The 20,968-nt window shown below is 43.4% G+C and overlaps 2 protein-coding genes across 6 annotated transcripts; one reads left to right on the top strand and one right to left on the bottom strand.

The window, feature by feature from the left end:
- Nucleotides 1–2,390: 2,390 nt before the first annotated feature.
- CHERP (calcium homeostasis endoplasmic reticulum protein) lies at nucleotides 2,391–15,340 on the top strand. 3 transcript variants are annotated; one of them, XM_049808059.1, is made up of 18 exons: nucleotides 2,391–2,499; nucleotides 2,590–2,763; nucleotides 3,331–3,512; nucleotides 4,263–4,400; nucleotides 4,623–4,774; nucleotides 5,126–5,237; nucleotides 5,578–5,667; nucleotides 6,298–6,532; nucleotides 6,872–7,050; nucleotides 7,479–7,875; nucleotides 9,869–10,107; nucleotides 10,929–11,062; nucleotides 11,355–11,441; nucleotides 11,740–11,889; nucleotides 12,020–12,136; nucleotides 12,617–12,711; nucleotides 13,264–13,449; nucleotides 14,659–15,340. In XM_049808059.1, the coding sequence occupies exons 1-18, from the start codon at nucleotides 2,475–2,477 to the stop codon at nucleotides 14,661–14,663; spliced, it is 2,697 nt and encodes an 898-aa protein (XP_049664016.1). In that variant the 5' UTR covers nucleotides 2,391–2,474; the 3' UTR covers nucleotides 14,664–15,340. The 3 variants fall into 3 exon arrangements, with proteins under 3 accessions (XP_049664016.1, XP_049664015.1, XP_049664017.1); XM_049808058.1 differs by lacking the exon at nucleotides 14,659–15,340 and adding an exon at nucleotides 14,241–14,651; XM_049808060.1 differs by lacking the exons at nucleotides 2,391–2,499; nucleotides 2,590–2,763; nucleotides 14,659–15,340 and adding exons at nucleotides 2,779–2,944; nucleotides 14,241–14,651.
- Nucleotides 15,301–20,957, bottom strand: C8H19orf44 (chromosome 8 C19orf44 homolog). 3 transcript variants are annotated; one of them, XM_049808061.1, is made up of 8 exons: nucleotides 20,703–20,957; nucleotides 19,815–20,456; nucleotides 19,205–19,562; nucleotides 18,559–18,635; nucleotides 17,708–18,179; nucleotides 16,742–16,837; nucleotides 16,445–16,611; nucleotides 15,301–16,004 (listed from the first exon to the last, which is right to left on the bottom strand). In XM_049808061.1, the coding sequence occupies exons 1-8, from the start codon at nucleotides 20,955–20,957 to the stop codon at nucleotides 15,918–15,920; spliced, it is 2,154 nt and encodes a 717-aa protein (XP_049664018.1). In that variant the 3' UTR covers nucleotides 15,301–15,917. The 3 variants fall into 3 exon arrangements, with proteins under 3 accessions (XP_049664018.1, XP_049664019.1, XP_049664021.1); XM_049808062.1 differs by having other exon boundaries at nucleotides 19,842–20,456; nucleotides 20,703–20,827; XM_049808064.1 differs by having other exon boundaries at nucleotides 15,924–16,004; nucleotides 16,410–16,611; nucleotides 20,703–20,827.
- Nucleotides 20,958–20,968: the final 11 nt, after the last annotated feature.

The raw sequence follows: 20,968 nt of genomic DNA, 5'->3' as shown, positions 1-20,968 counted from the left end.
ACGATGATTCCTGAAGCTTAAAACCTTTTCTTTCTGATCTGTGTTCAAACCCACATTTTTCTGATGTAGCATTTTGCAGCAGCAGCGACTTCTGCCATGTAGCTATTTGTGAAAAAGGTGCAATATAAATAAAGGGTAAGTTTTGTTTTTCTAAGGCTTCCATCTCCGAACCATGTTGTAAAAGCTGTTAAAGATAATTCTGAAATATCTTTGTGGTGATGGTACAGGCCGGTAAAACAAATTTGTCAATCCTGAGATGACAGGTGTATGATGCAATCACATTACGTAGATATGCAAGGGCAAATACGCAGGTGGCAGTCACCACCCTTTTTTGTCTGTTTGTTTGATGTTGGTATTCTATAAATTGATGTGACTATGGGTGGTTTTACAAAAAAAAACCAACCCCGCATTCTGTACTGTATGAAAACTGGCACTTAAGCTAAATGAACGCTTTTGTATTGTTTTCCTGTTCTTACTTCAACTCTGTCGTTCTGCAAAGTTCTGGATGTTCCTCAGCCGGATTGCCTGCGACACACCCCTCCAGCCTGTCGATAACTGCTGCTGAAGCTGGGATCCCTCATGGGCTGACAGGAAGAAACCACACTGGTGACTTCCAGGTACTGGGACTCTTTCCTGTCGAAAATAAATCAGGGGTTCAGATGGTTTTTGGCAGACACCTCTGTCAGGTAACTATAGCTTTTGGGGCATTTTGTGGATAAACCATTGCTGCATGCTGACGGACGTGGCAGCCTGGATGGTGGCTGCGTGGGCTCCAACGTGTAAAGCAGTAATGTTTGCGTTGGGATGGAAAGCAACAGCAGCAATTGAAAAGTTTCTTATTTTTAAGTATGACTCAAGATTTGAACTTAATCTGGTCTTCCGGGATCTGTGTTAATTTCCAGGACTGCAGAGTGATGTAGAATCATGGTCAGAGTCTGTATTTTTTTTTTTTTTTTTCATTTTGTTATTTGGATACATGGAAATATCCCTCTTTCTGAGATTTTATATTCTGTAGATAATATAGAGGGGTCTTCATGGTATGTCTTGTTAAGAATAAAAAGTTCTACCTTTTTGTGAGGATGTCTGTGAATGTTACCTGTGTGACTGGAAATCCTGTAATTTAATACCTGAAACTAAAATCATGATTACAGCTCCAGGTGAGCATTAGGATGCTCAGGTTTGCTTTTGGCCTCATGTAATTCCCAGATGATCACTTTCCACTTGTAGATTCAGTTTTCCTAAAATATTAAAGGACACTAAAATTATTTGGGCCCCACTTTGACTTTTGATGTCTAGTTCTCATGTCCACGGTCTTCAAGTGTGGTGCGGTTTTGTGGGGTTTTTTGAATTGCGTAAGTAGAGGAAGCTGAGCAATTTCTGCCATGCCTTGTACCTCTTGAATTTGGTGTGAAGCTGATCAGATTGGTACCTTGCTTTTGAAGGAATGGTTTCCTGAATCCAGCAGCCATGTAAATATTTTTAATCCCACTTTGAAAAATAACAGGGTATCAGGTGCAAAAGGGAAGTTAAGAACCAGAAATGATTTGAACATTCTTGTTTTAACTGCATGAAGAAATGAAGTCACTTGAAGAAAGCAACAGCGCTTAACTCATGTCCCTGCATAGCAACTGCACTTTCTTTCCTAACAGTTGTATTTTAGGTTCACTTTGCTCCTGCTGAGCTTCCTGCACATCCATGTTCCTTCTTCCGTCATGCCAATGGTCTACGTAGCTGAAGTGCCGCTGCGATGGCTTGTCCCCCAAGATGAAACGGACGTTAAATGACGTGCTTTCTTTTAATGCTCTCCATTAATTTCTGGCAACTGAACTGCCGCTTGGACGTGATGTTTTAAAAGTAGAGGAACCGTGTGCTTCTCCAACAGAAGTGATCCGGCAGCCCTGCAGGTACTCGGGGAGCCGAGCGGGAAAGTACGAGGTCTCGCACACCGCAGCCCAGCAGCAACTTCTCCTTCATTCAGGGGCCGGCGAAGGCGATGTGTGGTGCGAGCTGACGTGCCGAGATGGCTCCCGCAACCCTCACAGAGCTGCCTCAGGCCTTGACCCGCGGGCTCCTTATACGGCCGGGCCTTGCCCTGGGCCTGCCCCAGGCCTGGCTCCCGCTCCCGGAGCCTGCCCCCGACCTCGGGTCCCACTCCCGGGACCTACCCCGCCATCCCCGGCCACATTTCCCACACACACACACACATCCCCCGACCCTCGCCCTGGGCCGATCCCCGGTTTCTCCTCAGGACGCTTCTTCCCGCCCGCCGCGCGCGCGCGGAGAGGGCGGGGAGGGGAGCGGCCGCACGTGCCCCTGCCGCCGCCGCCGCCGCCGCGCGCCGTCTCCATAGCGACGGGGCCGTAAAGCGCGGCTGCGCCCTGTGTGCCGCCTTGGCGTCTCGCGGCACTTCCGGCCGGTGCGGCCTAGCAGCAGCAGCGGCGGCGGCGGCGACCGTGCCCCGTTGTCCCGCAGCCATGGAGATGCCGCTGCCGCCCGACGGTGAGCGCGACCCGGGCGGGAGGGAAGGGGAAGGGGAGGTGGAAGGGGAGAACGGGAACGGTGGGGTCTGACGGCGCTGCTTCCTCACAGACCAGGAGCTGCGGAATGTCATCGACAAGCTGGCGCAGTTCGTGGCGCGGAACGGGCCCGAGTTCGAGAAGATGACGATGGAGAAGCAGAAGGAGAACCCCAAATTCTCCTTCCTCTTCGGGGGCGACTTCTACGGCTACTACAAGTACAAGCTGGCCCTGGAGCAGCAGCAGCGTGAGTGGGGCCCGCGGCTTACGCGGGGCCGGCACAGGGCCGCGGCGGGCTCTGCTTCTCCCCCCACCCCCCACGGCCACTGGTTCCCGGCCCCCGCTGGCGGAGCCGCTTTTCTCCCTCCCGGCCTTGCTGTGACCCGCCAGCCCCGGTTTGCAGCCTCCTCCCGTCCTCCGAGCTCCAGGTAGTTGGCCGAGCCCTGCCCGCGGCTCTTCACGCCTTTCCCCCCACTCCCCCTCCCCGTTTGCGGGTTTTGGAGGTAGGCAGGGGTGCACCGCAGGGAGACGGAGCTCAACACCGGGAAGGGCCCTCGGGAATAGGGTGGTGCAGCGCAGCAGCAGCAGCAGCTCCGGGGGCTGCTCTTGTGTTGGAGTCATTCCTCTCGAAGCGCGGGAGGAGTTGCTGACGTTCCTTTTCTGCACCATCCACCCTTGACTGCACGATTTTTGTTTTGTGTTAAGCAATTATGCGAGGGTCTGTTTTGGAACCGGCATGGTTTTCGCGTGTGGGTTGGCGGTAGCAGGTTTCTCTGTAAGGCTTACTTTAAAAGTTTGTTTTGTCCGATGATAGTGTTGTGCAAGCAAAGTCAAGATATTGAGGCCACCGCACAGATCCAGCCACTGCCACAACCATCTCTCCCACCGGCTGCACCTATCCCAGCTCCTCAGGGCACTCCTTCCGTGGAGGAACTTATCCAGCAGAGTCAGTGGAACCTGCAGCAGCAGGAGCAGCATCTCCTTGCCATGAGACAGGTTGGTTGAAGATAAGCGCTCACCTGGTTTATCCTACACTGCCAGTGGCTGTAGAAGTTAGGAGCAAAGCAGGAGAGGAAGGCTTCCTTCTGACTAGTGGTGGTGAGGACGAGGAGTATTACTTTGCTTATTTTTGTTCTGTGGTAGCTGCCATCATCTCCTTACAACAGATGTATCTGATGTGCTAGTGAGATTGATCTTTGATTAAAACAGTTTATTCACTATATGAAAAACCTTGTTGGTTTGTAGAGCGGAATTAATTGTGAATGCTTTAATCTTTGTTTAATGCTGCAGTTGCTGGGAACTGCAAGACATTCCAGCCTGTAGCATTCTAAGGTGGTTTCTGATTAGGGGTGGAAGGGAACTGCGTGCTTTGAACTAGTTGGTTTTTGCAGGTGACGTTTTGCTGTTAAGACTAGTGGGAACCAAACTGAAGAGTTCCTGGAGGAAAGCAGTATGCCTAGATTGTGTTCTATACATTTAGGAGCTTCCCGCAATTATTTTTTGCATGATGGAGAGACTTTAGAGGTGAAAATTAACTGGACTTTTCAGGAAGAATGAGGAGAATATTCTTAAAGACAAATAACTGAAACATCCTTATGGGGTCACATTACTTGTAAAAGGTCTTGGTTTTTGAACTAACTGCTTACAGTTAAGAGGACAGGGATACAGAGGCTTAGTTCTTCAAAAGAACATTGGATGTAACATAATTCTTTTTTTGTTTTGTTTTGTTTTTTCTTTTTTTTTCAGGAACAAGTCACATCAGCAGTAGCCCTTGCAATTGAGCAACAAATGCAGAAAGTTTTGGAGGAAACTCAGTTAGATATGAATGAATTTGACAACTTGTTGCAGCCAATAATTGACACTTGTACAAAAGATGCAATTTCAGTAAGTGACCTAAATCTGAACAGTTATTTCATGGTGTTGTGGATTAAGTATAATTTGAATGTTGAGATTGTGTGTATAGTAAACAGCAGCTTTATTGTTGTGGTAAGATGATAGCTATTACTTGAAAACTTCACTTCTTGCAGTTATTTCAGAGTTCTAGGAAGTCCATATGATGTGAACACGTTAGACTAGCTTAAAATATTTTAAATTTGCTTTTCTAAGGCTGGCAAGAACTGGATGTTTAGTAATGCAAAGTCTCCTGCACACTGTGAGCTGATGGCTGGGCACCTGCGAAATCGTATAACGGCAGAAGGAGCTCACTTTGAGCTTCGGTTACATCTAATCTACTTAATCAATGATGTATTGCATCACTGGTAAGAATTAAATTGTGGGTTTTGGTTTGATGTTTTGATTAATTTGGTGAAGTCTCTGTCTGCTAGATACATTGTTAGTTTGACTTTTTATCTTTAATGTATTAATCATTTTTAGCAGCTGTCTTAAGATGTCCATAGCTGGCACAAATACCTAGTGCTTTAATAATCAAATTCAGCTTTTACCTGCTTTGTGTATTTTTCCTCCAGACGAGACTTGACTGTAAAAGTGTAGAGAACTCCATTTTATGAATCCACTACTTCTAGTATAGCAGAAGTTGAGAAGAACTGAATGTTACAGCGCTCTTAGCATTATAGCGAAAGGCGGTAACTCTTCCCATTCCTTTTTTGAAGCCAGCGGAAGCAAGCACGAGATCTCCTGGCTGCTTTACAGAAGGTGGTTGTGCCTATTTATTGTACCAGTTTTCTAGCAGTGGAGGAGGACAAGCAACAGAAGATTGCCAGAGTGAGTATCTGGTTTTGGTTTAACTGTATGCTTTGCTTTGTTAGGTTAGTGCTAGGCAAATTCACAGATATGAGGATGGAAGAAGATTTTTCTAGTCTGATTGTCTTCATAAAATCTATTACAGGATGTGCTTTAATTCATGTTTAAACTAGAACTTAAAAGTACCTAGCTTTATTTAAAAGTTATTGTAATGATGAATGCATCTGTATCTTCAGTGGTTCAAAGACAAGCGCTGAAATCCTAGGTCTTTTGACAAAGTAGAGACATAAAAATGCTGTGTCTCAATTTTTCTTTTATTGTTCTGCATTTCTAAAAATGTTTCACTCTTGAATTTATGCAGCTTCTTCAACTATGGGAGAAAAATGGGTACTTTGATGAATCAATTATTCAGCAGTTACAGAGCCCGGCTCTTGGACTTGGCCAGTACCAGGTTAGCCACAAAAGAAAAGTAACGGTTTTCTTATTTATGTAAATATTTTGAAAACAAATTTAGGAAATGTTTTCCTTTTTTGAAAGGTAAATATTAATTCTCTCCCTTCCCCCTCCTTGAAGTTGTTTACAAGGGATTACAAAAATAATGTAAAACATAATTCAGACATTCAATAATCCGGCTGCTGATACGCTCCTGGAAAGTCTATTTGCATTTGTAACTGCTACAGTCATGTATATATTTGACAGCGTGTTCTCTTTTTATGGAAATGAATGTTTGGTAAAAAGGAAACTAAAGAAACCATAGCTTTAAATTGGATACACTAAGCATAAAAATTGTTGTGGCAGCAGGAACTATTCATTTTTAGCATTAATAATGAATGCTGTTGATTTTAGCTATTTGAAGCTGTATTGAATATAGACAGTGGATTCTAGCCGGCAGAGAATATCATGGAAATCTTGACAGAGCTTCATAGTGCGGCCAGGTGGTTCTGCCAGCAGGTTATCCTGCATTCTCATGCATTTTTGGGAGGGGGTGGAGAGCATTATAGGAGGTTCTGAATGAGCAGATAGGATAACTCTTTTAGGTACAGTCTTAACTTGTTCTTCTTAATTTATCTCATTTTATCAGGCAAATTTGATCACTGAATATGCAACGGTAGTACAGCCCGTACAAGTAGCCTTCCAACAGCAGATACAGAACCTGAAAACTCAACATGAAGAGTTTGTAAACAGTTTAACACAGCAGCAGCAGCAACAAATACAAATACCACCACTAGAGAACGAGGTGAAATCAACACCCCCACCTCAAGCCCCCACAGCAGCACCAGCCTCAGCTCCACCGTCTGCTCCAGTTACACAAGCAGGTACTAACTTGTTCTGGGGACCTGGGCAAAAATCAGTGGGTGGCAACACTGACTTTTTTTGTTGTTGTTGTTCCTTTTTTAGTAGCGAGGTACTGGTTTGGTTCAGGCAAAAGCCTGAAACTGTTCTGAGGCTTGCAGCTGGTGCAGTCTGCTGCTTGAATATAAAAAGAACCAAAGAAACGAATGTTAAATGGATCAGAAAACCTCTCTCCCAGTAATAGATTTCTGCAGAATGTTTACACATCCAGCGAAATTCAGATGGAGCCTACTGTAGGTGTGCGGGTGTTTTACTAACTACGTGTGACCTGGATGCTTGTAATAGTCTCCAATTTGTTTCAGATGATGGTAAATCTCAGCTGCCTCTAGCTGGTTCTACGGAGTATGACACAACAGGGTCTGGAGTGCAGGATCCGGCCTCTGGTGGACCACGTGGCCCTGGATCTCATGATCAGATTCCTCCAAATAAACCACCCTGGTTTGACCAACCTCACCCTGTTGCACCATGGGGTCAACAACAGGTAAGAAACGCAGTTCTGAAACAAGTTGTAGAGGGAGGTGGAGGTTCAGCATGACCATCTTGGTCGTGGAAGTGTGGTGAAAAACTGTGAGAGTTAGAAATCCAGATTCAAATGCCAGGCTTTCTTATTCTGAGCCCAGTTAAAGGCAAAGTATAAACTGGATTTCAGTTTGTCGGTCATCACACTTTCCCTATGACCAAGCAGAACAAGAAGGTCTGTCTTGAGTACAGAGCTGTTTGATTTCAGTAACAGTTTGGTCTTTTCCTGTCTTTTCTCTGAAACTGCAGTTGTTCAGACCTTGTATTCGGAAAGTTCTTTCATTTGTGCACGTTGCCTGCAGGCTATATTTACTTAGAAAAGGTAGATTGTTTTTATTACGTTCTTTATTTCTGTAGTCTAATGACCAGGCTTCTTTTCTTCACCACTAGGGACCACCTCATTGTCCTCCGTGGAATAACAACCATGAAGGAATGTGGAACGAACAGAGAGATCAAGGCTGGAACAATCAGCGGGAGACACCTTGGAACAACCAGCCGGATCCTTCTTGGAACAACCAGTTTGAAGCACCGTGGAACAACCAGCATGAACAACCTCCATGGGGTGGGGGTCAAAGGGAACCTCCATTTCGAATGCAGCGGCCACCTCACTTCAGAGGCCCATTTCCTCCACATCAGCAACATCCCCAATTCAACCAGCCCCCGCATCCGCATAATTTCAACCGCTTTCCACCTCGCTTCATGCAGGATGATTTTCCACCTCGCCATCCCTTTGAAAGGCCTCCTTATCCTCATCGTTTTGATTACCCCCAGGGGGATTTTCCTCAAGGTAAAGTGTGTACCAGGCCAGGTTTTCTTATGTTGCAATGCTGATTGCCATTACAAAATTATTTAGCACTTTGGGTGACAGCTTATTCGTGGTGGACTGTTATGGTTTTCCTGAGAAATGTTGAGTTCGGGGGTTTGGGAAGCTACTGCTAACAACTCGGTAGGAAATAGATGCAGAGTTCGATGCTTCCTTGCTTTTTGAGTCTTCCTTTTCTAACGGGTGCAGATAACCAGAAATTGTAATCCAAACTCAAGTCAGCATCTCTGCAGGCACCCCTTTTATGACTATTTCACTTCAAAAATAGTAAGCCCAACCAAAGGTGAGGAGCAGCATTTGCTTGTAAATTCAACCTTCTGCACATCAGGCCACAGATGAGGGCTCTTCAGCTGTGCCCTCTGTAGATGGAGGAAGTTAGAGGAAGCCAGGCTGGAAGCATTTGTTCTTGTGCATACATTCATCCATGCCCTTCTTTTCTTCTCTTTATTTTTACTGAAAAGCTATTTATCTGCTTTAATGTTGTATGGCTTGGTAGTGTCTGGTGAAATGATCCTTACCTCCCGTTTTCCCTTCTTGTTTCGTTTGCTCTCTTGCTGGAACAAGGGGGTGTCTGAGAGCACAGTCAATGCACTGCTTGCCTCGCCTTTGTGGCTCAGACTTGGCTGCGGGCTCCCTTGTGAAGTCTGGTATACTTCTGCGCCAATGTAGTTTCTATTCCACGTGCAGAAGTTATGATTATTCTGGAATGATCCTTATCAACATAAAGTCTAAAGATCACTGTGGTTCTGTATGACAAGCCACTTAAAAGAGCAATTATGTTGCTATGTAGGAGTTGCTGGTTTAAGTTTAAAAGATTCTCGATTCCCCAACTGCAAAAAAAAACATTGAAAACCAACAAATTGGAGCATATATATTTAGCATTGTGATTAACTTCTCCAGTAGAGATTGGGTTTGGGTTTGGGGTGGGGGGGAGGGGTGGGGTGTTGGTTTTTTTCCTGTTTCTTTGGGTTTGTTGTTTTGGGTGTTGGGTTTTTTTTTTTAAATTGTGGTAGTTAGTAGGGAGAACAGCTTTTCTTGTCCTGGGGGAATTAAGGTTTAAGCTCAGAAAATATGCTCTGTTTTGGATTGTAGTGGTGATCCAAAACACCTGTTGTTTCATGTAAAGTTGTTGGGAGGGGGTATCTACTAAAACAGATGGCTAAAGTTAGGAAAGTGGTGAAGCAATGGCAACACAGACTGTGCCTAAGTTCTGATGAAGATGAGTCAAATAATACTGGCTGAAGATTGGGCAGTGACTGTAATGGCTTTTCCTGCAAAAACTGTTGGTCCTGCTGCAGGAGATGTTGATTTTCAGTCTTGCGTTTTTCTCTGTATAGTGCAATGAGTTCAGCCGGGTATCCTGGCGTTCATGGGAAATGGTTCGTCCATCAGTGATTGGATGGATGTCATTCACTTCTCTATTTTAACAGGATATTATCTCTACCTCTTCTCGAAACGCCTCTTTAATCAAAGTATTTTCTTGTCACCTACTCATGTGAGTTAATTCCTGCCATCTTTATTTCTTTATATATGATGATTTGGCATAGAGACAGAACTAATTACAGGTCCATGCAAAGCTGCGATTGTGTATTTAGGCTTCAGAAATAGATCTCATCAGGAGCTGCCCTGCTGCATCTGAAACCTTTTGTTCTTGAGCATATCTTTCTTCTGGTACTTTTTGACCACAGTACGTCCCAAAGTAAGCAGTGGCTTAGGGTTAAAGTATCCTGTTGTCTTGTGAGCGGTTGCTATGGCCAGGGAGGGAGAGGCACTGTAAGATATTAACGAATGTGGGCCTGTAGCCCGCCTCTAGTTCTTCAGTTCTGTTGCTTTTCTGGATCTGCAAGGCTGTGAGTGCCAAGATTGTTTTTTAGGATAAATGTACTAATTGAAGTACATGTCTCTGCTTTCCTTTCTCTATAGCTAAATAAAATGTTTTAACCCTCCCACTCTGCAGAAATTGGACCTCCTCATCACCACCCTGGTCATAGATTGCCTCATCCTGGAATCAGCGAGCATCCTCCCTGGGGGGGGCCACAGCACCCAGATTTCGGGCCTCCCCCGCATGGATTTAACGGGCAGCCTCCTCACATGCGGCGACAAGGGCCCCCTCACATGAACCATGATGATCCTAGCCTGGTGCCAAATGTTCCCTACTTTGATCTTCCTGCTGGACTGATGGCTCCACTTGTAAAAGTAAGTGCTTGCAGTGGGCCCTGACTAGTAGAATTAAAAGATCAAAATCCTATGGCCAGTAATAGGGACAGTTTAACATGGACACTTATAATTTCAAATCTTTCCATCCAGCAACCATCAGCCAAAGTTGTTGTGGGGAATACAAGGGCAGGAGCAGGGGGAGAAGGTAGTGAAAATGGTAACATTTTCAAGTGTCGTGTCCCCGTGAAAGCTGTTTGAGCTCATATATGTGAAAGACTTAACTTACTCTTGAAAATCTTACCCCTGTTTTTAGCAAACAGAAATCACCAGTGATTTTCAGATGGGCAGAGGGACCTTGCAGTTCTGATGTGGCCACTGTGTACTAGTTTTTGGTATTCAGAGTTCTTTCGTAGAAAGATGTTTTGCAACACTAATGTTATATATACAAAGAGTGATAGGGAACAGGAGAAGTATCTGTATCGGCATCTTCGGGGATATATACATTTATGCATTAGGTCTCTTCCATCTCTAACTTTGTGTTACACTCAGCATACACCAGCTTTTGCCAGGCTTTCATCCGGGCACTGTTATCACAAAGGTGGATAGGCGAGATCTACATTTTATCTACTTGGTGATCCAGTTAATGCTGCAACCTGTGTAGTGCTGGCTTTTCTCATAGAACTCAAAATGGTAGTGATCGCACGAGAAAGCATTGGGTCATCTGCAGAATACTTATTTCTGGACCATTTGTTACCCAGTAGTGAAATGTGAGGTCCCTACACAGTTAAATCTATATTTATCTCTTCAGGTAGCCACCCCATGACACATGACACGAATGTAATTTGTTTTGTTTCCGGCAGCTTGAAGATCATGAGTATAAACCTTTAGATCCTAAAGATATACGTCTTCCACCCCCAATGCCCCCCAGTGAGAGACTACTGGCTGCGGTTGAGGCATTTTATAGTCCACCATCTCATGACAGGCCTAGAAACAGGTAAGAGTAGGTATAGCTAACAATATGGTAAGGAAAATGCCCTAAGAAGCTGTCTCAAACCACGAAGTGCCTCTCTCTTCCTTCGCCTGTGTCTTGGTTCTTCTAATGCTGAAATGAGTGCTCTTGTTGTATTTTAAACTGCACATGCTGTTTGATCTTACACTGAGATTTGTGAGACCTTTTTGCCCAGGCCCTTTGTTCCCTGCAAAATCTAGTGGAAATCCTGAATGTCTCCGTTGATCAAAGTAGAATTTTACAGATGTCGGTTCTATGTGTGGTTGATTTATTGCAGTGAAGGCTGGGAGCAGAACGGCCTGTATGAATTCTTCAGAGCTAAAATGAGAGCGAGGCGGAGGAAAGGTCAGGAGAAGAGAAATAGGTGAGAGATCCTGTCTGCTGCCTTCTGATGCATGCTTTTTGTTTGGAAGCTGCTTGGAATACCTTGGGCTAAATGCAGAGGGAAAGCATTCAGCAACATGCTGATGGAATAACTGAGTTTGAGCTGCTGGAATTTCTCTAATCTGCAGAAAATAGTTTTTGCCACACTCCAGTCTTCACTGGATTGCCTGCAGAAATACAATGCTTGTGTGCAATTTGAATTTAATCAGGGGTATATTTGCATCTGCCGTGCTTCTCCCAGGAGTTTCACTGGAGTTTATCTGCTTTTATCTGTGCAGTGGGCCTTCTCGGTCTCGCAGTCGGTCTAAAAGCCGAGGTCGCTCATCCTCCCGGTCCAATTCACGATCTTCAAAATCATCTGGCTCCTATTCGAGGTCACGATCTCGCTCTTGCTCCCGATCACGATCGTATTCACGCTCCCAGTCCAGGTAGAGTGCAATGGGCTGAATCTTGGGAACTGGCAGGGTGGGAAAAATACAGCCCTCAGGGCTGAATGAGGAACTGTGGATGTTGCTCTGCTAACTTGCACATCTGATCTTGTATGCTCTCCCTTTCCAGAAGCCGGAGCAGGTCCCGCTCTTCTCATAGCCGCTCACGATCACGGTCACGCTCAAGGTCGAAATCGTACTCCCCAGGAAGGCGGCGCCGGTCCCGCTCTCGCAGCCCCACTCCTCCGTAAGCTTTTCTCATTTTCTCTTTTTACCTGGGTTGTTTTGGAAAAGGACCAATTAGGGTGCTTTCTCATAAGCTGGTTATAATAAGCATTTGAACAATAGTAGAAAAGAAGGTGGAAAGCAGATTTAGAAACTATTTATATGCGATATATGCTTATAGAGAGAATATTACTCTGTTGGGGTGGCTTTTTGTTAAAACACTGCAACTATGAAGGCTTTGTATGCCTTTCTAGGAAGCAGGAGGAATCCTGTGAGTAGTCTCTGTTAGGAAGACCATAGTGTTACATTTCTCATGTATTGAGAAGCAGGTAGGGTGTTTACGGCACCTTTGTGACGCCATAATCCAGTAGCCTTATAAAAGAATAGCTTAGTAGAGTGGATGGGATTATATTGGGCGTTAATGTTTAACAGAATATAAAAGACCTTGCTTTTTGTCAGAACAGAATCACTTGTTCTAAATTTGTTCTTTTTATTTCCTTAGTTCTTCTGCTGGTTTGGGCTCTAGTTCTGGGCCTCCTATACCGGAATCAAGACTTGGAGAAGAAAATAAAGGCCATCAAATGCTAGTGAAAATGGGTAAGATGCTGTTCTGGAATCTTACACAAGCTAGGAAACAAAATCAGGCACCAAACTCTTGGACACAATTAATTAATGTATGTTCATAAGTAATTATCCCTTGGTATTCCAAGGTCAGCATAAGGATATTCAGAGGTATAAGTATACAGAACATGGAGCAGTGGTGGTAGTTGCCTTTCTGGGAAGGATGTGGAAGACAGGGATCCGAGTTTCGCATCAGATAGAACCTACCTGCCCCGACGTATTTCATCACCCTGTAATGTAACCAGCAGGGTTGACTGGACAGATCGGGCTTGCACCGTCTTTCCCCTTGTTGCCTTACACATTTTTAGGGATAGTGCTGATGTTTGCCAGCTCCCAGAATCTCTGCATATTAATGCTTTGGAAATAAACGGGACAGTTCATATGTTGCTTCAGGCAGGCTGTTATCATCCTGCTGTATCAAACTGACGCTTGCTTTGGTTGTTTCCAAAATGTCTATGTCTGCCTGTCTGTCTGCAGAATTCCAGTAATATATAGTTACAGGATTGCATTGTTGTGTCCTTTCTGCAGGATGGAGTGGATCTGGTGGATTGGGAGCCAAGGAACAAGGAATTCAGGATCCAATTAAAGGCGGGGATATCCGAGACAAATGGGATCAATATAAAGGAGTGGGAGTTGCATTAGATGACCCTTACGAAAACTACCGAAGAAATAAAAGTTACTCGTTTATCGCACGCATGAAGGCCAGAGATGAATGTAAGTGAATGTTTCTAAGCAATTTAAAAAACTGTGCAGACTTGATAGTGATTTTGTCCTCTTTACTGTAGACTGTAAACCCAAACCAAAAGACTAGTAACTCTTAATTCTGTCTAATGTAATGGACACAATAAAACAACAGGTAAGTAGACATACAGTGGGATTAACCCAGCATCTTTGCCCTTTTAGGAGTTGTGTTGTATTCTCATTTCTGAAACATTAATTCATTAGCCTGTTCGGTGTAAGCCACTTCCTGGCTGCAATACCAAGAGCCTGCATCTTTGAATGTTACCCTTAAAAAACAGGAGCAATCCCAAAGGTAGAGAAGGGAGCCATGCCACAGGAGCGATGGTTGCCTGAGCAGGAAGGTCTCTGTGGTGGGGATGAACGCTTACTGTTTTTCCCTGCCCAACTCCTGAGTTTCCTACAGTTAGCGCCGCGTTCTGCCAAAGCCAGAACTGGTGATAAATTCACTGTAGTGCAGGAAGGGTTCCGAAAAAGTGGAGGTGCTTCCTAAGAGATGAAGACAATTACCCAAATGATGGATTCTTGCAGAGAGTCTGTGTTAAGTAGAACAACTACATTTGGCAATGACTAAAAGGAAAAAAAATTGGCATGCTAAATGAAAAGTCACTTCTGCCTATGGCTGCAGTAGATCTGTGTAATCAAATGGGTTCAAATAAAGCCCAAAAGGAAAAACTCCTTTTTAATAGAGCCCTCATTCCATGAAACATTTCAGACAGCTTAGGTAACTGCAGAATGTGTAAGAACTCTTTTCCCTATTGTTTCAGTGAAGCGTGAAACGCAAGACCCTCCACCACCTGAATAAGACTCTCTGAAGAAAGATGTCTTGCATCTTCTACAAAACATTAAACTTGTATAAATCCGGATTAAAGTCTGGAGGAAGTGACAAATGAATTACTTTTAAAACTATGGTGAAAAATGGAAAGCTATGACATGTACTTCAACATTTGTCGTTTAGTCTTTAAAAAAGGCCAGTCGTTACTATGACATGTCTAGCAAGTTTAAGAATTTCCATTTATTTTGCAGAATTTTTTAATTAGTTACCCATTTTATACTAGAATTAAACCCCAGTCAAGCTACCCCTGGTGCAGGATTGTGATTCATTCATTCCTGTGGAATACAGAGGTTATCTGATACCGTTATATGTTCTCTAGTTCCATAATGTATGTTTATTTCTCTCAAAAGGTTAATTCTATTTGAAGTGGAGGGGTGCTGCCTTGGGATCAAGTCAGACTGATGCTGAGCAGTGTATCCTAATGTCTAAATGGGGAATGAAGCATCTAGTTCCAGTACAGGTGACCTATGAGCACTGTGCAAGCTTGTTAGAACCTACCCTACAACTTAACGCCCCTACACACCAGCTGCTGCAGTCACAACTCTGGTCAGAACACGAGGGTTAACTGTTCTAGCTTTTCAAGCGCTCTAAGGGATGTTTCAATGCTTTGTAATGGAAGACATTCTTTAAGCTTTTTATATTTTTGTATATACCCTTTAATAAAAGCTAATTAGTTCAATAGAAGAGAATCCATTTTCTCTGCTGTGCAAGTTTCTAACAATGAAACGTTCTTGGAAACTTCCTTTAATCTAAATGAGAAAAAGAAAAACCTTTTGTAACTGTTTCCAGAGACCACCAGCTAAAGACGTTAGGCCCTTGCACTGCACTTCCACTCCAGAGGTCTGCGTGGTGGTAACCTCTTCCAGCGTCATTTGTTTGTACAGCAGAAAGCCTCTTAAAACCATTTAGTTAATATGGTGAAATATCAGTTTGTTCTAGATCTACTGTAGTTGTGGAACTGTAACTGTCTGTGAATCAGCATACAACACCTGTATGTTATCAACTTGTGAATTTTATTGTTTTGCCTTCCAATAAACACTTTTTTTTTTTAATAAAAAGAAAACAGTGCCTCCTATTTCAGAGTAAATGGCTTCCCATACAATGGCTATAAGCCTTCTTTACATTGAATTTATCTTAACTGTGCCTGTGTTTGGTTTTGTAGTAATCTGGTAGGGCTAATTATACATAAACACTGCTTAAATATAGTACTGAAGGCAGGACTTGGTATTTTTCTATTGTGATCACACTCCTCTGGTTCCATAGTACAGACTTTCATTTCTACTGTGATCACAGGTGTGACCAGAGAACACACCATCTACATCATAAACATGCATCCTGTGATGACTTACCACACTCCCTTTGGAGAGAAGGGTTTTCTTGGTTTCTTTTTTGCTGAACACTGACATAGTCTGGCTGAAGGTTCCTGCCTATCCCTGTGTCATGGACGGTAGTATGGAATTCATGTATAGGAAAATAACAGTAAAATACATAGCAGTTAGTGCAAATCCTTCTAGCACAGAGTTTATAGCTTTTTATCTCTGCAATTTGGAAGGGTTTCTTGTTCCAGCTTGACTTCCATAAATGTAAATTTTACTTAAAATTCAAAGAATCAAAGCAGTTTTTCCTCCTGTGCTTTCTGAATTTCTTCACGTGCTTGCTCAATTGTTAGAGGTGGGGATTTGTGATTCTTGATGTACTGCAAAAAAAAGTTAATATACAAATTTATTATGTAGACAAATATTTTCTAGTATTTAATAAATAATAAAGCTTCATGTCAAGACACCTGCATATTTCTATAATAGCAACAGAAACTGATACTTCTGTTGCAGCATTAGGAAGATCCTTGCTTGTTGAGGACAGCTAAGTGCTACAGCAGAAAGCGTACATTTTCAAAACTATGGCTTTCGGTAAGACTTCAGTCTTTTTTTACTGTATAAACTCCTGACTTGTTATTAATATGGGCACAAGCATTAGAGTATTCTTCTTCTACGAAGTAGTTTATTCAGTGATAATACAAACTTTATCTCATTAATGAATAATATGCAAATAAAATTTGTTTGCTGCAACTACTAGAAGTGTTTGGAAAGGAACAAATGCTCACTCTCTCTAGGCTGCTGTCTAGGCTATCAGAAATACCTCTTTAGCCTCTTCCAGGGTATGGTAGTGGAACTTCTCGTTCTCTAATGACTCCACAAGGGATAAGTGAAGGTGGTGAATGTTCTCTACAAACTGCTGAGTCAACATCAAGTGCTGTTTCAACATGGCATTTAAAACAAGAACTGATGGGCTGTACGCTGTCAAGGCTGCAAGAAATTGAGAGTGTATACTTTAGTGATATGTTACAGTCGGATAGTAAGGGCTAAACAATCTAAGAAGGGCTTAGATGTGTAAAATGTAGTAAAACAGAATAGTAATAAATGTGTTTTTCAGTACCTTCTACTGCATCCATGCTGACAACGTGACTGGCAATAGGTACTGGATCAACGTAACTGTTTCCTACTGGTGGGTCAAGTACTGCAGAGGTGTTTGCTGTGTATAGGAGAAAATCAGAATTACTGGGTTTGGAGGGTGGAAGGGTGTAGCACTAGAACTTGGTTCATCTTCAGCAGTCTCTTGGGACATCAGTTGCCATAAGAACTGCTATAGAGTCTAACAGGAAACCGTCAGCCAAAAAAAAATGCTAGAATAGTTCTATGACCTCCACGGTTTCTTTACTCTCACGTTCACAACACATGCCATTGCGGAAGGCATCTTTTCTAACCCTAGACAGAGTAAAAATAAAGGCTTTTGTACTCAACAGAAGCTCCTGGTTTCAAGCACACCCGAGTTTCTATTTTCTTCTCCTTGAATGTAGCAAAAAGTGGCTTTTCCCACTTTTTTCTTTAAGTAAAGAGAGGTAGGAACAGAGCTACCCCTCAGAAACAGTTAAAGGCTACAGTAGGCCATAGTGCTTTCCCAAGAAACAAAGACAATGCAAAAAAGAACTCTATGATGGGTGATCACTTTAGTAACAATACAATGGTATTGTTTACAATAGTAAAGATACAATGAAGATGTTGAATGCTGTTTGAGAGTATTACTGGGGCTATTGCAAGCTCTGCCACTAACACCACCTCATCCATCCAGCATTCCTGTTGGGGTTTTTTTCAGCAAAAACCAGTTCCAAGTTCTTATTCTGTTGTTCAATCCCAATCTTTTCTACAGACAGCAGATTAAAGTGTTGGGCTTTAGAAAGCTTTTAATTTAACATCAGCCAGGAGAAGCTAGTACTGAAACTAAGAACTCTATCAAGGCTGACTAAGGCTAGCATATAAATATTTATATATATATAATTTATATTCCATATAAAATACAAATATGTAAAAATTGCCTCAATAGGGCAATACCTTGTGAACTTACTCTTTGACCAGCAATAGGTGAATGGAGGATCCACTGTCTGAACTGCAGTTTCTTTGACAGTTACTCTGTGTACCTGGTCCTGCCGCTCTCTGGTAAATAAAGGTGACGATGCTGAAGATGGGTGTTTTCCAGAATACGTGCAGCTCTCGGAAAGTTCCTCTGACATTTTTGATACAGATTCCCTGTCTGTTGTAGACAGATACTTTTCAAAGTCTTCAGAATATTCTGAATTAACAGTTCTCTCATCATGATCAAGACAATCCTGTTTGTGTCCAGGGGAATCTGCAGAAACTCCACTCAAATGCTCAGAGATTTCAGCTTCAGTCACAGTTTTTTCAATATCCCCTTCGGAAGCATCATTCACACTAGTTACTGCACTTGTCATTTTAAGAGAAGTTTGGTCTTTTTCCACCAGGAATGTATCTTTTTTTTGATTTCTGTTTGATTCTTGAGTAATTTGAATGTCTGTCCCCTGTAAAACAAAACAGCTGTATGTTAGAAGAATCAGCAAAATATAACCTAGAATATGCCTCTGTTATTCTTCATCTGTTCTGCTGTGTATCACTGAGTTAGCTACTGCTTTATTAGCAAATAAAAATGTTGCTCTTCTATGTCACCCCGCAAACTGTGCAGTGCTGTTACATTTGGTAAGGAAATGTAGACACTAAAAAAACCAAGAATTTGGTCATGTTTCAGTAGACCGTAAAATCCTGAGGTAACCCTTACAGCTAGTGGGAGATGCCCACCGCAGATAGCCTATGAGTAGAACAGAAGTATTTATTTTAGAATATTCACCCTCCACCAAACAAAGGCAGAATGGAAATATGTGCTAGTAGGGAATTTCTACTTACTTTCTGCTTTAATTCTGCAGCCTCACTGGTGATATTTGGTGCCAAATCATCGAGGCTTAGGATATTCAGTCTGAAGTCTGCAATCAAATGACATATTGTCATGAGAATTTGCATGAAGATTACAGTACACTTTCCCTTAAGTGAGAAAAGCAGAAAAAAAATTAGTACTACATTCCTAGTTTAAAGTATAATACTAAAAAGTAATAGCAGTCAATCACTCTAAACCTTTAACTTAGCAGCTCTTTCTAAAGTTTCCTCCTTTGCCTGTCAGCAGATCTAACCCAAGAGATTCTTGCTGCCCCTCCTTCACACTTGTTCTCACTCAGACCAATTAGTACATTGTCCCATTGATATATGAAAACTATTCTAAATGTTGTGATTCTTTTGATGTCATAAGTAGGTGTCACCCAGGGAAGGATCATTAAACTGAACCCATTAAATCAAAAGCCAAGAAAAATACAAATACATTATACTAGAAAAAAGAAACAGATCAACATAATTCCTTTGATAAAGCCTTGGTTTATGTAAGATTACACCCATTAATCCTTTCAAAGTGAGCATTTGCTCATGTTTATTAGTAAATTTATCAGTAGATTAGTACAGTTTATGCCAAATCTACTGAGACAATATTTTAGAAGGAACTTACCATTTGAGCTGCTGCTAGTTGAATCTTCTGCATCATCTGCTTTTGAAAATAATTCATCTAATGATTTTATTTCACTTCTGTCACTTTCATGCGACGTTTGGCTTTGCTTGCTGTCGCCTGTTCTAGGCAGAGTAATCTTTACGGTATTGTCTTTCATGGAAGAAGACGGCGATTGAGATCTCATGTTATGTCGTACTGACAAGTTTCTGCTGGCTGGTGAAGGTGCTGGCGAATTACCTCTACCAAAACCATTTTTCTCTGAGTCTCTGCTATGAAAAGATGATGTTTTAGATGCCTCTATCAGTGAAATTTCCTTATGAGATGGAGGAGGTATTCCTGATGAAACTGGAGTCTTACTCTTTTGAAGAACATGAAAAAGAAATGTGTTACTTCATTTATTATGTGTAGATCACTAAAAAGTAAAATAAATTATAATGGGTAAAACGCAGTAATTTTAAAACATGAATTGAAGCTAAGTCATATCATGAGCAAGCTACAAATGCAAAATTAAAATTTAGTTTCTGGTGTTTTCTAAAAAGTGACCTACCGCTTAAAACAATTTCATTAAAGTGTAAATACACATACATAATCCAGCAAAGTCTGTATTTACCTTTCCACCCCATTTAGAATCACTTACAACAACCTTCCAATTCTCATTTCCACTGTCAAACTCCAAAGAGCCCTCCATCAATTCTCTCATTTCCTCTTCATCACTATCCAAACCAAGCTGTTGTTTAACCATAACCTTCTTTTTAGGGCTTTGGATGCTTTCCTCTTCCTTAGAACAGGCATTACCGAGGGTCGTATTTCCACCAGCGGTAGCATAATTCTTCAGATATTTCTTGCCCCTTCCACCATGTTCATGACTGGAAGCAGACGAGAAGGACTGTTCCTCCAAAGCCTTCTGGCCCAAGTCAGTGTTTTGCAATTCCATCTGCTTTTTTCGATTCATGATTTTGCTTTCTAGCTGGGCCACTTTCCTCAGAGCTGAGCTTGACCGCGTTTGGGAAGTGCTACCCAGTGTGTTCTTTGCTTCGTGTCTGTTCATTGTCTGCCCAGCGCTTCCCAATGTCTGGCACCACCGGCTTCCCGGTCCGTTTTCGTTGCGCACCTTTAGGAATCTGCTGGGGCAGAACGGAGCTCTTCCACTTTTCTCCAACTCTGGGTCAACCACAGAGAGGTCATTGCAGAAGCGAGGAAGGACGCTGCGCCCGGCTGTGATGGTTCTCCCACGGGGAGCATCGCTGCGTCCCTGCCGAGAAAAGGATGCAAAGAGCCCTCAGAGGCGGACAGCCCAGTTCAGCTCCCCGGACCGAGCGGACACCCCTGCTCCCCACGGCCCTGTCCTCCGTCCCAGCCTGTGCCGGGTCCCCTCCTCCCGCTCTCCGGTGTGGGCCCTCCCCACAGGCGGCTGAAACACCGGCTCGGGGCCCGCCGCTGCCCAGACACAGACCGAGGGCGGCTGGCGCTGAGGCCGGGACGAGAGCGGGCGCCTCACCTGCCCTCGGCCTGCGGGCGCCATCTGCGCCCGAGCGATCGCAGCCATCCGGGACGGACCGGCCTGAGGCGGCGGCGGCAGCGGCTCCCTCAGGCCGGGGCGTATCCTGGAGACCGGGACTCCCCAACATCCCGTCCTCGCATTGGCTCCGCGCAGAGTTGCCCCCTCCCCCTGGCGCGCCCATGCTTGGGCGTAACCAGCCAATCCCAAGAAGGCAAACCCGTGAGAGGGCCGACTACAACGCCCAGCATGCATTTCGCCGGGCG

The sequence above is a fragment of the Accipiter gentilis genome, chromosome 8 (genome assembly GCF_929443795.1).
Source record: "Accipiter gentilis chromosome 8, bAccGen1.1, whole genome shotgun sequence".
Taxonomy (NCBI): Eukaryota; Metazoa; Chordata; class Aves; order Accipitriformes; family Accipitridae; genus Astur; species Astur gentilis.
The sequence above is the reverse complement of the archived record's forward strand: the minus strand, read 5'-3'. Positions and strand labels throughout refer to the sequence as shown.

What these genes read in the sequence shown, in the direction of transcription:
- CHERP (XM_049808058.1), top strand. Translation starts at nt 2,475, where the DNA reads ATGGAGATGCCGCTGCCGCCCGACG. An exon ending in ATCTCCTTGCCATGAGACAG is followed by an intron (nt 3,513 to 4,262) that starts GTTGGTTGAAGA and finishes TTTTTTTTTCAG; the next exon opens with GAACAAGTCACATCAGCAGT. An exon ending in GGTCAGGAGAAGAGAAATAG is followed by an intron (nt 11,442 to 11,739) that starts GTGAGAGATCCT and finishes TTATCTGTGCAG; the next exon opens with TGGGCCTTCTCGGTCTCGCA.
- C8H19orf44 (XM_049808061.1), bottom strand. Translation starts at nt 20,957, where the DNA reads ATGCATGCTGGGCGTTGTAGTCGGCCCTCTCACGGGTTTGCCTTCTTG. An exon ending in CGCCCGCAGGCCGAGGGCAG is followed by an intron (nt 20,457 to 20,702) that starts GTGAGGCGCCCG and finishes TTTTCTCGGCAG; the next exon opens with GGACGCAGCGATGCTCCCCG. An exon ending in AACTAGCAGCAGCTCAAATG is followed by an intron (nt 18,636 to 19,204) that starts GTAAGTTCCTTC and finishes ATTTGATTGCAG; the next exon opens with ACTTCAGACTGAATATCCTA.